At 38.5% G+C, this 17952-nt stretch overlaps 1 protein-coding gene across 2 annotated transcripts in view; it reads right to left on the bottom strand.

Annotated features, from left to right (window-relative positions):
* abhd18 (abhydrolase domain containing 18) overlaps positions 1-17952 on the bottom strand; it is a 46375-nt gene that overhangs the window by 26189 nt on the left and 2234 nt on the right. The window contains exons 2-6 of one of the 2 annotated variants that reach the window (XM_069531856.1): positions 12489-12663; positions 12092-12265; positions 11821-11940; positions 6986-7074; positions 3252-3377 (exon numbers count right to left, since the gene is read on the bottom strand). In XM_069531856.1, the coding sequence (XP_069387957.1) occupies positions 3252-3343 (92 nt within the window). In that variant the 5' untranslated portion in view covers positions 3344-3377; positions 6986-7074; positions 11821-11940; positions 12092-12265; positions 12489-12663. The remainder of the gene's footprint in view (positions 1-3251; positions 3378-6985; positions 7075-11820; positions 11941-12091; positions 12266-12488; positions 12664-17952) is intronic. The other variant, XM_020083054.2, reaches the window with a different exon arrangement.

The raw sequence follows: 17952 nt of genomic DNA, 5'->3' as shown, positions 1-17952 counted from the left end.
ACTAACATCTTTCAAAAATTTGGGATATGAAGGGGGGTTTTGAAATGGGCCTATAATTTTGTGGGAGTGATTGGGCAAGATTTGGCTTTTTCAGTAAAGGCTGAATGCTTAAGATTCACTTATATTTTGTTTGTAACACATTTGAAATCAGCATCTAGTCAATAATAAAATAATCAAATGTGGGTATATGTTTTATGCACATGCAAGAAAAATTAATATTCTTCATTAGTTGGGTGCTGTATTCACCATATATCTACTAAATTGAAGGATTTGATCAAATTATTCAAGATGCCCAACAAATTAATAGACGGTGGAGGGTGTGTAACTAGGTAGGGATAGTAACACCCTATAATTAAGTTAGTAGAGTTCAGGTCAGGTAATAAATTGAAAACCTTCAGAAAAATCAGGTTGTCAATATTAACAATATTAAGACAAGTGACAAGGAATATTTGTACTGCTTCCTGAGACGATCAGATATCTACCAGAAGGGTCAGTATTTAGAGGAGATAATTGAAATGGTCTTTCTTCTTAAACAAAATTGTGACCCCCCTAGCCTTGGATAAAAATGTAAATTGATAAACCTTTGAAAACCAATTCGACATGAGTCTACTTTGACCAGAAGGTTTAATATGCGTTTCTTATAATTTCAGCAGATAGAGATTTCTGATGCGAGATCCATTAGTTGAATCTAATCTAATCTAAACCTTCCCTCTTTTAACTTGACTTCCCATACCATTTGCATTCCAAGTAACAAAAGTAAATGTCCCCACATCAGAAGTAGGCATATTTCCAAGCCTCCCAGCCATAGCAAACATATAGGACAAATATAACACAAATAATAGACTTATTACATTTAAAGGATTTTTGAAATATTCTCCAGTCTGGCACACATAACACACCCCAATCTCACCCTAACCCACTTCTAAGCCAAACAGGTTTGCTGTGTGCATTTGTAGCATTAGCTGGTGGGTAAAGCGCCAGCAAAAAGCTTGGCATCCTCTGGTGAAGTAAATGTTGTGGTCTTTCCATTATGCTCAACGCACAGCTTGGCAGGGAAGCGGAGAGTAGATTTCATGTTAGACTCAGAGTGACTTGATGACTTGGCAGAAAACTTGTTGTTGATTAATCACCTCTGATGTTATTGTCTGGGAAGATGTGCATCTTTGTAATACAAGGGTGCTCTCTGTCGACTTAATCCCACTATCAGCTCCCTGTCCTGATTGTCCTGTACCTGTTTGAGGTTTTGGGATATGGTGGGCTCTGTCAATTTCTAAAGCGAAAGCAGTCTGGCCAAAAAGTTTTTAGATCAGTTCAGCCACAAAAGGATGCCCCTTCTCCACACCTTCTGGGACTGGGATGTAGTTGCATTTTGCGAATTTCTTGGGAGACAGTGTGACTAAATTTCATAACAAGGACACCACCCCCCATTTTTGTTAAAATCATCAATGTGTAGGCTATTACGTGAAATACCAGGAGCGAGCAAAAATGTTTGTGTGTGCGCTCCCAGACTCCTCAAACTGAGAGCGAGGTGAAGTCTTTACACACACACATACAGGCCCAGGGGCCCCACCCCCACTCACTCACACAGAATGATCAGCGCTACTCCTTCATGTTTAGACTAGAAGCAGCAGTAGATTTGAATAGTGCTGGAGTTTCCTGTGTCCTCCCTCCTCAAATTTATCCCAATTTTGTTATGACAGCCGAACAATAATATTTTCAATGATGCACCAAGATATATGTTTCCTTGCAGTTTACAGCTTTAGCTCTCTGAGAATTGATTTCATATCACGGAGCAATGAGTGAGTGTGTGTGACTGGGTTTTGCATACTGTCTTGATTGGCTGATGAGGAATAGGTGTGTGTAAAGGTGAAGGGAGTTGGGCTGATAAGGTGGGCATTACTGACCAGTGGGTGAGGAGAATTTGGGGTGGCTATAGGCATTTAGAAACTTTAGAGTGGTAAAGATGGAAGTCTGTAGCAGTTCAAAAACGGTTGAGATGAGGGGTAGTGGATATTGTATCTTGATTTTGGTGTCATTGGGGCATCAATAGTTGCAGGGTCTAAGTGACTTGTCGTTCTTCTCCAAAGAAGAAACTGGCACCAGCAAGTGACAAAGAGGGACAGGTGATTCCAGTGGCCAGAGAGTCATTAATGTTAGTGTCCAGGGTTTGGCAGGAACAGGCTGGGGCAGCAGCACTCGGTCGATTTCCAGCTGTCCTTGGCCCAATATGAAGAGTCAATGAAAGTGTGAGTGTGAACCCCACCAGGGGTTGAGCATCAATCCGAGGTCAAGGATTGCAAGGATAGCTGATGGGGGTTTGGCTCACCAGTACTTTGCCCCTTAATGGTGAGCCCTGACTTTTGCTTGGCACTGGGAGACAAAACTACTCAGTACAGGCAGAGATCCTCTCTGCGGCTACGTTCTTGCTCCTCCAGTGTGAATTACAAAGGCTCAGGCCCACCTTTGCATGCAGCACAGGGCCGTGGGTCGGCATTGTTAATTTTTTTACTCGCTTTGGTCCGTAGTGGAAACCTTGTATTTACACCCTGTCGCAACTGTTGGACATTTACAATCTACCACCTCTACTGAGGTGATGCAGAGCACTGTGTGTGATTGTTAACTCCACTGAGGAGATGAGATGAGCAAGTGACACAACTCGCTTAAATACAGATATAGACCAGCAAAATGTTTTGCGCAACAGTGCTACCAAGGAACATTTTTAGTTGCTCTTCACAGCTTTGTGTTTCCACTCTGGAGCCCTGTATTTGTGTGTTTGTTTGAACTGCCATTGTAGTGTGGTGTACTACAGATGTTCAGGCACATAGTGATTATAAAATTTGCCCACCAGCCACACCGTTAATATATGTGTATCAGCAAGAGCGAGATGCCGCTGCACACATGGAACAACCTTAACAAACACAGAGTTAGAGATCTTACATGTTATTATGAGAAGTGTAAAACAATTTGTGACCATTATGAAACTATGCAGAGATTAATTGGACTAGGCTGCCACAGTTAAAATAACTTGAGACACTGACAACTCCAAGCACACAAGAGTGAGGCTGCTACCCGCAGGCCATTTGTGTGAAACACAGTAACCACTGAGCAGTATATAGTTATAAGAATTAAATGAAGCTTTGATTCAAAGAATTTGAAAAAATAGAGTTATTCGAGGGGGACAACATCCTGGAGTAACCATGTCTCATTACAGCCAATATGTCAAGCTAGAATTCTGTGTCGGTTTGCCATACCTTTTGAGGTCTTCAGGCTTACCCCATCCTCCAATGAAGAGTTTGGTGAGGAGCAGCCTTCTATAAAATACATCTAGACGGCTCACACCCATGGACCAGCGTCGGGCATCTGCACAGAGAGACGTCCTTCAATGACAATGTGCAAAAATGTTTTAAAATGTTTTACTTTGAAAACAATCAAAAGGTATTTTCTCCATAACTTCATCAATAGCTTTTTGAACCAATGTGTAATCGACAACTTCACATTTTAAATGAAATCACCAGGTAAATAAGATGGACCTAATGATTTGGATTACAACTTTTACAAAAAAAAACTTCCAGTAGGGTTTGTTTCAATAAGTGTTCAGCACCAAGTTTTCTACCTCCCTTTTCTTGCCCTGTGTTTTCCCTTCCCCCAGCGTTTCTTGTTCATCTCCTTCACTGTGTGTAACTATCTGGAGCTGGGCAGGGCCTCCTGTTGACTGCCTGCACAGCTGAGCTTCATCTCCTCATCAACTCCACCTTTCCTCACTCTAGAAACCCCAGCTCATCTCTCCTGTCTTCACCAGATTGCCTGTTCACCAGTGTGGTAACACATCTCAGCTTTGTGATTTTACTTCTATCTTTGTGCCTTGCCTTTTTTTGCTGCATACTTACCCTTGGCTCCTTCTCTGGGTTTATCAACCACCTCATCCTACCTTTCATGTTTCTCAGTTACAACCAGTTACCACTACCTTTTTTTGTTCAGCTTTTCGCACTCTTCATGTTTTTAATTCTGAAATGCCACAAGACAACTGCCTTTAGCCTAAGCAGTGCATTAAGTGGAACAGCACTTGCCCTGTTATTGATTCCTGAATGGCCAAATCTCATTAAGAAAGACGGCTGGTGTGGAATAACACAAATTCCTTCAGGTCCAAATTTTGTGGCTGGATCAGGTGAGTCTGATTCACTGCTCAGTGGACACTAACATCATAACAAGGCTGTACAATTCTGTCTGATGGTCAACATTTAGAGTGACGTTTTTCTATTAGATCAAGGCATGACTAAATACAATAGATTGGCTAAGAACTGGCTAAAAAAATAAAATAAAATAAGAATGAAGCCGACCTAAATATGTTTTTGCATTTTATCCAATATCCTGTCTATCCTGTTTAATTAATGTTGACTATGTTTGGCCCTCGACGTAGTCCCAGTTTTTAATTTTGGCCCTCTCTGTGATTGAGTTTGACAGCACTGTTCTAGTTAGATCTCTTAGAGCAGTGCACCGCCAATGGCTGCTGCTCTGGCCGACTAGAAATGTAGTGTAATTTCTGGTCACTATATACCTTTAACCTGAAGTCACAAGATGAATGTCACTATATACCTTTAATCTGCACTACAATCTAATGTGTGTTGAAGTATAATCACTGATGATTACAACAAGTTTAACACAATAATGACGAATCAAAGCACATACTCAGTGTGTTTCAAGCAGTAAGATGTGCATGTATAACTTGTGTTAAGAAATAATAATATTTTTTAAAAAAAGGCAATCTGACAAAAAGAAAGCTTAATGGTGTCAAATCAGAGACAAATATCTTTAAAAAAAATTGTAAACGGTTTGGACAGATATAATGGTGTCAAGAGTAAGAAAAACTGTGTAAAAGAAAAAGAGACATGGCAGGGCTAGATAGAGGGAAAGTCCCAGCTCCAAAGCCATCCAAAGCAACCCAGGTGTTTGGAGACTTTCCAGGGGTAAACTCAAGTCCAACATACCAAAGTAACCCCGGTGCTTGGAGACTTTCCAGGGGGAAGGTCGCAATGTTAGACCATCCCCAATAACCAATAAGATTAGATCACGATGTCAGACCATAAATGATAGATGTAATGATAGACCAGTCAGATAAGTAACAGGCGTGGCCCTTAAGGATAGATAAAGCGGAGCAACATCACTGTTAGTCAGAGTTTTTCTCTGGTGTGGCTCCGGCTCACTACTGAATGCTCTCGGATTTTCTTGTCGACAATAAAACTCTGCTGCTTTTAAGTTGACTTCTCCTGTTTTTTATTCGACTGAATTTTTGGACTTTTGGACGACGAGTGGATCTTAGTTTTCACCATAAAAGAAACAAGGAGAAGCAAGAATCCAGGTCCACCATAACTGATGAGAGACTAAGCAATCTGGGTGTGCTATGTATCGAGTCTAGGAGGGCAAACTTTGAATCTTGACTCATTTGTTGGTAATTTTGCCAAAAATCACAAAAAACGCAGAATATAGTTGCTCTAATTCTACTGCTCTAAGTGCTCTAAGTTTTCAATATTGTAATTTTCAAAAATTTTAAATGTAACAAATAAAGTATTATGTTGTGTTTTTTTTGCTCTTTACTTTATAAAGCACTTCATCTGGCACACATAGGCTATCAGGTCGTGTGCACGAGGCAACGCCTCAGGGAACCCTACTGGTGGCCGTGCATGGATGACCTGGTCAACAGTGTGCTATTGTCTTGCTCAATCTCAATCCTGCGACAAAACAGCAAAAACATCTCCAGCACCGTTACAGCCTAACACCATTGTGGCATAGTTTCCTTTGTTGTTACTGCTCTTGTGATAATACTAGTGAATTCTAAAAAAAAACATTGTCTCTATGTGAACTGTTGAGTATCTAACAGTTGTGTGAGTAAGAGGGAATTCAAATGAATTATTAAGTAAGTCAGAGTGTTACTATATGTATAAAAACATTTGGGAAGTGCCCTTTTTTATCGATTGAGCCCCTGCCCCCCAAAATGTCTGTGCACGTATGTGACTGGAAAGCAAGTTTGCCCTGTGGAGGTTGGCTGCACGGGTTTCCTTGCAACATCCACCATCTGGTTGCTCAGAGATCTGACAAGTCCTGCACCAGACCGTAAGAAAAACATCACACACTGTAGAATGCTGCAGCCAATGGCTCTGGATCAGGAGGAAAGATCCTAAATGGGCCTCAAGATGCTAGGGACATGCACCCAGGTCTGATCAACCTGTGGTGGGCCTGCCTTAGAAGAGGGTGCCTTTTGATTAAAATGCCGAAACACCTGATTAAAAACGCATAGATAGTGATAATGTCTGATCTACTGAGCAGGCCACATAGCTCTCATCATACTGCCATACAAGCCAGTAGCCTGTCAGATTTATCTTTAGCCTCAGTATACCCTCAAGTTCGGTCTCTCTTGTGCTGACACACAAACTCAGTGTTAACAGACACATCTGTAAACAACAATTTGGTCTTCATCAACACAATGTACCGCCCTCTGCAGCCTGGTTTGTATTGTTTTGCTTTTTCAACTAATTGGGGAGAGATCTCACATTCTGCATAATTTTTTTCCCAGCACTTTGCTTCAGCCCGGCATACCCTCTTCCTCCTTAACCCAGAGGGCATCTCCAGTCTAAGATCTGGGAGGATATATCCTGGTGCTGCTGTTCTGTGTGTAAACAATCGAGCAATGTCTGAATGGATCTGCCATTGTGGATTTTAACAGACTGAAAATTAGTAAAAGAAAGAGCTGCTGCCACTCATGCTGCGTCATCGAAGGTCTCCTCAAGTCTTGTGGTAAACTTGTAGGGTGTTTGTGAAGATTAGAAAAAAAGTATGCAACTTTATAGCTTTAACGTATACAGTACTGTACATGCAATGCGAAATTCCCATAATTTTCTCCACCTACTTGAATTGAGATATTTGAACTTGAATGAAAGATTTGCATGACACAATGATGTGAAAGCTAATCGGCATTGAGAACGAAACTCACCTAGCAGCAACCAAAGTTAATAGGTCATCAATGTGGCCACAGGTCAGCCTCAAGTAGGGCTAGACACATCAGAAATCCAGACCCAGCACCTGGAAAGACAGTGAAATTTACAATTATGAACAAACACAGTTACCTATGCCAGCCTCCTCTCTTTTTTGGAAGAGAACTGGCAAAAATTCGCAGGTTGTGTTTAGAAATTATCCTGTGGCAAAACTTACACAAGTTCTACGTAGTAAAACATTTGCTTGCCAGTGCAACCCTAGCCTGGTTGTTTCCTTGCTCTGAAACACGTTTCTCATGATTCCCAATAACAGCTTTTTAGGGAGGCATGTGTTTGCAAGGTCATTAATGGAAGTGGACCTCAACAGTGAAATATATTACTATAACTTCCTAATACATTTTGGGTCAACATTATACAGGACCTGATGACACCCTAATGTATCTCAAATCAATCCCTCAACTCTCATACCTCTGGGATAGTACTTAATAGTAATTACTGCTGCAATAACTGACAAAACTAACAATTTTGTACCTTGTCTTTTTGTGTCTTGTTGTGAATGTTGAACTGCTGCTGTGACACAACAATTTCCCAACTGGGATCAATAAAGTTAATCTATCTATCTAAATAGGCCTTATGTGCACACAGGACAAAGGGTGAACATCAGGCATTTTAGCCTTAGTTTGTGTGGCTTCAGTTGACAGAAGACACACAACGATGTCCTACACAAATCTCAGTATCACCAGACAGTGACCACACACATTTATGTTCACATGCTGATGTCTTCGGCTCTAGGTCAGAACTGAGCATTAGATGGCTCGCAGGCTGAATCTTGCCCAAAGGATGGTTCTTTCTGGTCTTCAGGGTTGAAGACAAACTACAGAATTTGAATTATGAAGCCAAAAAATACGATGAAATTACCTGAATTGACTTTGATTTTCAAATTCCTGTATCGTTAGTGTGCTTCTACGTAAAAGGTGGGCGTTAAAGCTGTGTGTGCTTAGTTTGAAAGACAACAACTTGAGCTATCACAAAACATGCATAGAAATAGGCCTGCAGAATTAATTTGTAAACATTCCAGACCCAATTATCTACAAAACAAATCACAATCTCATAAATTAAAAATAAATAACTTCTTCATATGTGTATGTTAGACATTGAACGGTATGGAAATTTGGTATCACAATTATAGTGACCAAAATTATCAGTATTATCAGGGAAATTGTTAAAATGTGCTATAAATGTTCAAAAGTTAAAACATAGTGTTTTCATTATTTATCGAAGGACAACAACTTGTGACATTAACTTTAGACGTCAGCCCAAATGCTAGAGTCAGAACAAAATACCAATGTTTGTTAAATCAGAATCTGATTTATTGCCAAGTAGGTTACACATACATGAAATTTGATGTGGTGTGCTTGTGCAATTGTAAATATAGAAATTAGGTAATAAAAAATTAAATGTAATATAAGCTGGAGAGATTGTACAAAATGTACTTTGAAACTGTAAAGCCACGATGAAACAGGGTGTTCTAATACTTTGACTACACATTGTCCAGGACGTAAATTGTTTGACCTGAATTTCAGTCAGTATTTAGAATCCATTACAGCACTGAAACAGCACTGTTAAAAGTTACTAATGATCTTTTCATGGCATCAGATGATGGACTTGTCTCTGTACTCATCCTGTTGGATCTTTGTGCAGCATTTGACACCAGAGATCATAAGATTCTGTTACAGAGACTGGAACAACATGTAGGGATCAAAGGAACGGCACTAGACTGGTTTAAATCATATTTATCAGATAGATTTCAATTTGTTAACGTCAACAATGACCCCTCCATGCACATGCAAGTCAGTCATGGAGTTCCATAAGGTTCTGTCCTAAGACTGATACTCTTCACCTTATATATGCTCCCTTAGGCAACATCATCAGAAAGCACCAGGTACACTTCCATTTTTACACAGATGACACCCAGCTGTACATTTCTATGAAGCATGATGAATCTAATCACTTAGTTCAACTTCAGGAATGTCTCAAGAACATCAAGGCCTGGATAACCCAAAACTTCTTAATTCTAAATTCAGACAAAACTGAGGTCATTGTAATTGGCCCTAAACATCTCAGAGAATCACTGTCTGACCAGATAGTCACCTTGGATGGTGTTAGTTTGGCCTCCAGCTCAACTGTGAGGAACCTTGGAGTTATGTTTGACTAGGACATGTCATTTGACCAACGTATAAAACAAGTCTCTAGGACAGCTTTCTTCCACCTGCACAATATTAAGAAAATTAGAAACATCCTGTCTCAGAAGGATGCTGAGAAACTAGTCCACGCATTGACAGGTTTCAGAGCTTTGATAAGACTTTTATTACGAAGGAACATTTTGTGGAGTTGGGTGATGGAAGAAGGACGAGTGAGGGAGTTTTTCCTCCACAGTCACCAAAGTGCTGCTCATTGTGGGAATGGTTGGGTTTCTCTATATTAAAAAGATGTTAAGGTCTTAACCGTCTATGTAAAGTGCCTTGGGATAATGTATATTATGAATTGGCCCTATACAAATTATATATATAAAATTGAATTAAATTGAGTGGTGTCGCATTGAGGAGAGGTGATTCAGGGGGTCTACCTGACAGACAGCAGGGGTCATGTGAAAACAACGCTAAATAAGGTGCTTTACATCCCATCCTTCCCACGAGACATATTCTCACTTAAAGCAGCGGTGACCAACGGAGCTTCTGACAGGGGTGTAACCAACTCATCCAGACTGGTACACTGTACTTTCTTAACAAGTGATTAAAATTATGATGGGTGTTCAAATGTGGCACAAAATTCTTTGTTGCTGTAATTATGATTTGTCAAAGTTAGAGAAGGTAACAGAAGGAATAAAAATCAAGGGCAAGGTTGACAACTGTAATCTAAGCTGTGAAGTGTGCACAAAAGGGAAATTGCTCAAAGTAGGAACAGCCAGATGACAAAACACAAGTAGTTCTCAAGCTTGTACACACTGATTTGTGCCCTATAGAGTCAGAAGCTAAAGATGATTTCAGATGTGCGTCTGCATTTACTGATGATTACTCTGGATCAATGTTTGTGTATTTCCTTAAAGCTAAGAGTGATACTGTAAATGCTACAAAAAATTGAATTGCTGATGTTGAGAGCAATTTCCCTAAGAAGCAATGGACATACACTGTGATGACTGGAGCTACAATAAACGTCTAGGACGGACTTCACAAGAAAACAAAGCTGGACTTGAGATGTAAAAAGGTTTGTTGGCTATGATAAAAATAGCCCAGCATATCTCATCTACTACCGAGACACACAGAGGGAGCTTAAACACAGATTAGTGAAGTTTATAACTACACATTTTTAATAACTCCAAACTCAGACAGATCTGGAAATGATTGATAAAAATATCTATGTGAAGAGAAATGTATCCGCCATGATAAAGGTTTAGATGCCTGATCAAAGACCAAAAGAGGAGTTTGGAGTTCACACTCAAGACAAGACAAGATGGAGAAAGTCATTGTCCATGCTATCCTAAAAGAGAAAGCCTCCAGACTTTTTAAACCAATGAATGTTACGTGTGTTGTGTGATGACTGGATAAATCTGAGTGTTGACAATTGCAACAGAATTATGGTGTGATCTACCAAAAACTTTCAAGGAATCCCTGAGGAGGCACATAAGGGATCATTAAAAACAGCAACTAACAAAAACAAGTTAAAGTGCAGCATTTATTTTAAAAATTGTTCAGGGTAGTTATCATGCAAAAAAAAATTGCTAGCATGCTAGCATATTTTCTTTATGGTTGTTGTGAAAGAAAATGAACATAATACATTGAAATGATCTTAAAACTAACATATTACAATCATTATTGCAATATTTAAAATCTTAAACTACTACATTTGTGGGTCTCTCTCTCTCAGCTTGCCAGTGATTTGCAAGGCATTCTGGGAAATTCTCTTTGCCCTTGGTTTGAAGTGTGGGTCTGAAAAATCTCAGTTCCGAGAGCTGTACAGCCCAAACTTTTAGACCCCCCCCTCTCTGTCCCAACAAGTATCGGGACAGCCTACCTCTACATGCGGATGAGCCTAACTATCTGCTGCTTTAACAAGTTAATTTCCCTGACCTGGGATCAATAAAAACTTATCTAATGTTAGTATTTACATATAGGATGAGATACAACTGTATTAAAAAACAGCAATGATTTAAATATACCACAGGATAGGTAAAATGAATAAAGAAATTAAAAATAATTATATTCCTTAAAATATCTTTCTTTTGCGAATGTAAGAAATACAGACATATACGGAAATACAATAGAAGGCAAGGTATTAAATGCCACCCTAAGAACGCCTCTTCTCTTCCCAGGTGCCTCTGACAACCTGCCAACCCCAGTTTTTATTCCAACAGGTGTTTTTATGACACCACAAAAAAATTGTCATCCGGTCATGTGTTGTCCTCCGGATCAGCCAGGAGTTTCTTGATCAGGGTGGCCAGTATGTTGGCTTCCAACTGGCTCTTGACTGAAGCGTGACTTGTGGTGAACATTACTTCCTTTAAGGGTCTGTCACTCTGGGATACCAGATCCACAGGGATGGGAATGTTTTTCAACTCCACTACAAATGGCGTTGGCTCATCAAACACCACCCTTACACCAATTCAACCACGTAATCTGTAAAATATGTAATTCAAAGCAATCATATTGATGTGTTTGCCTAAATTCACCTTTGTTTACTTTAAATTATGTTCAAAACTATTTTTTTTTAATTGGTTTTCATGTCGTATCTAAAAAAAAAAACAGTAATAGCAACAATAAAAAAGTGTACAGCTTACTGCAAGTGGGGTCTGTTTTTCTACTTGTGGAACACAACTCTGTAGACTTGTTGTCCTGGGGATGTTGTAGCTTGCTTGCAGGCTGCATTTTCATTGCAATGCATGACTGCAAGATGCAACCTACATTGAGTAACAAAACACAAGACACACAATTTAATTATGTCAAGTAGATGTATTATCTGTTAATCAGTTTTGTGTTATGTTACAAGATAGTACAGTTACTAGTAACCAACTTACAAGATAGTGTAAAATACATTATTAAGTATATTACCTGCACAACGTTACATGAATGGGAAAACTACATTCTTTGGTGTGAAGCGTAGAATCAGGCTTTGGAACGCCTCCAGCAAGAGTCTTTTTTGATGGTGGTCGCACAGCTTCTCTACACCCCTGAGGACTCTCTTCATGTTCAGGGTGTTCTCCACTCTGCACAGTGCCACTGGACCTTGAGTAACATTACAAATTAGAAAAGGAGCCCAGTCCATACATCAATTATTTTGCACCATAACAAAAGATACATGATATTAGTTATATTAGGGACTTGTTACTCAGCCTTATATTAAAGTCAAAAGCTTTTCATATTGTGAGCTTTTTTTATGAAAATGTCAAATGTATTATTTGGTATAGTACACAGAGTACTGTATCTCAAATACATGTATGCATGGTACCTTTGCTTCTCACATGCTTGTTCCGCACTGTACCCCAGGAGAGCTGTGTGCCGTAAAACCATCTTTGCAGATTTGGAAGCCTGTATGCCCACTGAGACAGTTCGTGGAGGGTCAGCTTGGCATCCCATAATGTCTGTAGCTGTTATGTGATGTACTTTGTAGTTGCCACGATGTCCTGTGAAATACAGAGGCAAAGTAAACAATCAAAAACAATTTTACACCAAAAATACCCACATAAAAACCCGTAAAACATATAGATTTTACATAAACATTGAAAGTGTTATATAAGACATAGCTGGTATACGCCCTGTTTAAATGTCCACACACAGCCATGTTAGCAACAGCACAGCTAACATTGCTAACTGGTCTTTTTATCCAGGTAAACAGCCACCCTTGTTTGATTGGCGTCCTTGCACATGTCTGGTTAACAAAGCTTTTTACCGGTTTTCACCATGTACAGCATGGTCATACTGACATGTAAATCAGATAGCCTTCAAAAAGGTAGTAGCTCGAAAGGTATAGGGTTCTCCAACTAATTTTAAAGTCAAATTTAATGCTTTATAAAACCTCAATAAATGTAATTTAAGACAGAAAATATTTTGAATCAATGTCTTTAATGGAGAAGAGAATTTATTAAAACCTATAAATGAGCTTAATAATATGTTAAATTAACATTGATTGATGGTAGCATTGTAACACTTAATAAATTGACTTTACACACACGTGTATGTTCTTTTTCTTAGTATCCTTTTAATTAGATATCATTATTATTACTATCATTATTGTTACTATTTTAAAATTATTATTAGTCTGTTGCATACACCTCACGACCACACAAGAGAGTTCTGATTTGTCACAGAGGGCAGTAGGGATAAACATAGGTTACAAACCAGAAGTGCCAAGGTAATGTTAAAAGCTGTCCAGCAGCACTCGTGCACTAACTTTAGCATCTGTGCGCTTCCTGAAACAGACTAAGCAGATCTCTTTCTCCTGTGTAACAATGGTGTTTTCTCTAAAAGAACAGATTAGCCTAAAGGAATATAAATGATACATCACTGTGCTTCACACTACCTCTTTCTTGAATTTTCAGTTGTTTGATTGTGTTCAGAAACTGCGCTGTTGAATGGTACACACTACAACTGACATGGATAGACATTACTGTCAGGTCATTACAGGGCTCATTGCATTTCCATAGCTGACCACTGATTTGCAAGACTGGGAATCGTGTGGTGCTGTGACATGAATACTTAAAATCAACACCCATCAGTGTTTCGCGATTATAAACATAAAACTGGCAGTGTCTCAATACAAACATTTTAAAGAAGTTTTTATTGTAGGACACAGTGTCTTAATGTTCCGCCTGCAAATTTAAAACTTTGCTGCAAATTTATGATAAATTTAAGACAATCTAAGACCTTAATTTCATTGATTTAATTTCTTAATTTCGAAGACTTTTTAAGGAGCCGCGGGAACCATGAGTAGCAGAGGCCTACTTGAAATGTGACTGTATACTGAATATTATCTACTTCAATCATAAATCCACCTCCACACCAATGCTCAATATTTTGAGAAAGTTCCATTGTAAAGTGGCCCTACAGCTGATTGAAGTTAACAAACACACTTCACAATAACATTAGCTAATTATGTTAGCTGAATTAGCTGGGGCTAAGTGCAAAGGTACATTTAAATATTTACAGTCATAAATCTACCTCCACACCGGTGCTAATTATTTTGAAATTGATCACCATGTTCTTACAGTAAAGGGTAAAGTAGCCAAACAGCTATGTAAAGTGAGCCGACCCACTTCACAGAAACGTTAGCAACCAACAACTCTGATCTCTATACCAACCACTGTGTTTGTTTGAAGCCTAACAAAGCCACAGCTAATAAAGCATACTCACAGGTTGTGGTCCAGACTCTCCAGTATGTCCAATTTGGCCCAAGTTGGAACTGCACCATCTCTCAGAACAAAATGTTTGGAAAAGCCAGCAGTGAATTGCGAGCTATTCAGGAAGCAGTCCTCGGTGAAGTGAGCAGTGAGAGTTGAAAAATAAATCTTAAAACACTGACTCTTCAACTCAAAATTGTTAGAGAGAAAGCTTCCCCTCACACTAAATATAGTAATACCTCTCCTTGACATGGTGATACTGTTATCCCAACCACTCTCGGTTCGGCTCTTGAAGTTTTGGGGGGTGCCAGACTAGCCGCTTGCCTTGCATTATGCTGATGATCTGCACTGTGACGCTGTATTTTCACAGCTAGTAATGTGTGTGAGAGTATGATGGTACATGTAAGATAGTATAGTAGTGTGTGTGAGAGAGCATGATGGTACATGTAAGATAGTATAGTAGTGTTTGTGAGAGTATGATAGTACACGTAAGATATTATAGTAGTGTTTGAGAGAGAGTATGATGGTACATGTAAGATAGTAGTGTTTGAGAGAGAGTATGATGGTACATGTAAGATAGTATGATGGTACATGTGAGAGAGTATAGTAGTGTTATCTCGTAGGGTAGTAATGAAAGATTATTGTATATGTGTATATGAAATGTTCATTTTGAGCAGTTCAAACAGAATTAAAGATATTGTTTTGCGGATTTATAATGATTCCTAAATAAAAATTCTTACTCGTCACAGTGAAAGTATGACTAGTCAAAATGGCATTGCTGATAGCTGATAAGTTAATTGTTGTTAACACATTTAACACACACTAAATATTAAAACTGAATTGATGTCTGTATTTACATTAAACTTGGCGATGCAATTTTGTTTAGAATATAACCGCTGTGAAAATAACATTTAGTATCTTTGTTTCACTGATTTGTGTTTGTTTTTAGTGCTCCCTCTTTTTATTCAGCCTCTCGCTCTCTCTTGCAACAGTTGTGAAAATGTGTCAAAAAACTTGAAGAAAACCCTTGTTTTTCAGAAGAAATAAATATATTATTGTTTTTATAGATTGGGGATATTGCAGCTGTCTCTTAATTTAATTCTAAATAATCCTGCAGTTTTGGATGAATAAAATACGTACAGGCGATAAAAAGTTCCCTCACATTCTGACATTGTAAAGCAATTATTTATTTTGCCTCCACCTTTAAATCCGATGCCTTTTTTATTTCAGACACTGTCCTCTCTCTGGTATTCACTCTCACTCACTGTTTTAACAGTAGCAGCAACACGTTACCACTCATTTTCTTTTAATAATGGTATCACTGCTTTGGCCACCAAACATATACCGGTGTCAGAAAGTTGTGCTTCTTTTCATCCCTTGATGCTGATTCACCATGGAAACCCACTGGACAGCAGGAGAATTTAAAATTCATGAGGTGTTTTGCATTGACCATTTATGCTTGAATATGGGAGAGTAAAGGGTGGAATCTGAGGCAGATACACATATGCACATTTCTAGGTGGAGTGTGGTGTATAAAGGGAACACTGCCTTCAAGTGTGCATGCACACGGTTATATAAATCGGAATATTTTTGTGCATATTCCATTTTCTGCCTTTGTGTGCGAGCACACTTTTCATATGAATCCTATTTTTTGAATGAGGCCCCAGGAGAGGAAACACTATGGCCATGATCCCAAAAACTGTGAGCTGACTACAGTACCTTCCCCAGTACTGCCTTGAATAAGGTTTTTCATGTATTCACAGGCAGCACTAGTAGGACATTATTTGTATTTGAGAAAAAATTCAATAATTCAGCAGATTTCTTGTCAGTTGTCAAGTAGCACAGCTGACATTTGTCAGGTAGCACAACAGACATTTGTCAGGTGGTACAACCAGGTAAAACATTAATAAAAAAATAGTTTTAAGTTAATGAATGGATAATAAATCTAATGTATTTTATAGTTATAGTGCTGAAAGCATTTTTTGGTTTTTGTGTAAATAGTCTTCCATCTTTAAATGAAAATGTTGATACTTAAGATACTGAATACCTTACCAGTAGAATACAAACATCTTACTGTAAAAACAAATACATCCACAATAGAATAATGTGTTAGGCAGTGTAGACACTCTATGGCAGTGGTCACCAAACTTTTAAAGCACAAGATCACTTTTTAATTGAAAACGTGAGCCGAGATCTAGCACCCCGATATCTTGCAAAAAACCCACTTAGGAGGGTCATATTTATTATTTCAGTATGAATTCATGCATCTTCAGCTCCTGCAAATATTTCACAATAAAAAACTTTTTAATCAAAAGAATGGATTTGGTCAACAGAAACGCTGGAGTGCTTTTCTTTGTTTTGTGTTTGTGACATAACTTCAACAGATAAACATTAAAACTCAGGTGAAGGATCATTTTATTCTGCAGTGAAACACAAAGTTGATCTGTCTATGTCACAAACATATTTACACTCCTTGAACCCGTTTCAAAGTAAAAGCACTCCAGCGTTTCACTTCTGAATCCATTCATTTGTTCTAACAGGGCTTTGATTGTTGTCGACAGACCAGAAGATGCAGGACTTCATACCGTAGAGTCCTGACATTTAGTTCAGTGCATAATCTGACTTGTATTGAAGGAAATGCAAGAAATAAACCTGCTGCACCGCAGACTGTGAGTCCAGAGAGTTACAGAGATCGACGGTGAAGACTGTGTAGATCGACCGATAGATCGTGATCGACGGGTTGGCGACCACTGCTCTATGGGATAATTGCCAAAGATTTCACCTAAATGAATCATAGGTACTGTTGAAAAATGTATTGTAGCAGTTTTAAAAGTTATTTAACAAATGAGACACAATTTTCTGGACTCAAAAATTAAATCTATATGAAGATTTTTCCTAAATACCTTTTTAGAAGATATATTTGTCATTGACCCAGATAACAGGTACGTGTATTTATATGGCACTTTTCTTGTCTTGATCACCACTCAAAGCCCTTTACTGTAGTTTGCCATTCACCTATTCACACAATGAATCTTTGTGCAGCAAGTGGCAATTTTGGGTTCAATATCTTGCCCAAGGAGAGTTCAGCATTCGGAATTGGGAAGACTGGGGTTGAATCGCCGAACGTCTGGTTAGAGGACGACAGCTCTAACCCCTGTGCCACCCCAAATAAGGGTTGGCATCATGAGAAATTCAAAAATATTTTAAAATATTTTAAAAGCATGCTTCAGGTTTGTTAAAATGTATATGTTGTACTTATGTTGGCTTAGTGTAAATTTAAATTACATTTTCACCATTGCCTTTTAAAAGACAAGACTAGAGTTTATGCAAGTGTATTAAATAAATATTTCATTTTATACCACATGGAATTTTTTTTTTTTTTTTTGGATTATCTATTTTTAAAAAGTATGGATTGTTGCAATCCTGAACAGGACATATGCTGAACACTTTTTGTTCTCTAAATAATCTTTAAAAAAATCGTGCACAAACTATGTAATTACACTTACATTTTATTCCGCATGAACTTTCCTGTATATTATCATATTTTTATGAAAATTACTGGTTACTCCAACTGAC

This window comes from Paralichthys olivaceus, chromosome 9 (genome assembly GCF_024713975.1).
Source record: "Paralichthys olivaceus isolate ysfri-2021 chromosome 9, ASM2471397v2, whole genome shotgun sequence".
Classification (NCBI taxonomy): Eukaryota; Metazoa; Chordata; class Actinopteri; order Pleuronectiformes; family Paralichthyidae; genus Paralichthys; species Paralichthys olivaceus.
The sequence above is the reverse complement of the archived record's forward strand: the minus strand, read 5'-3'. Positions and strand labels throughout refer to the sequence as shown.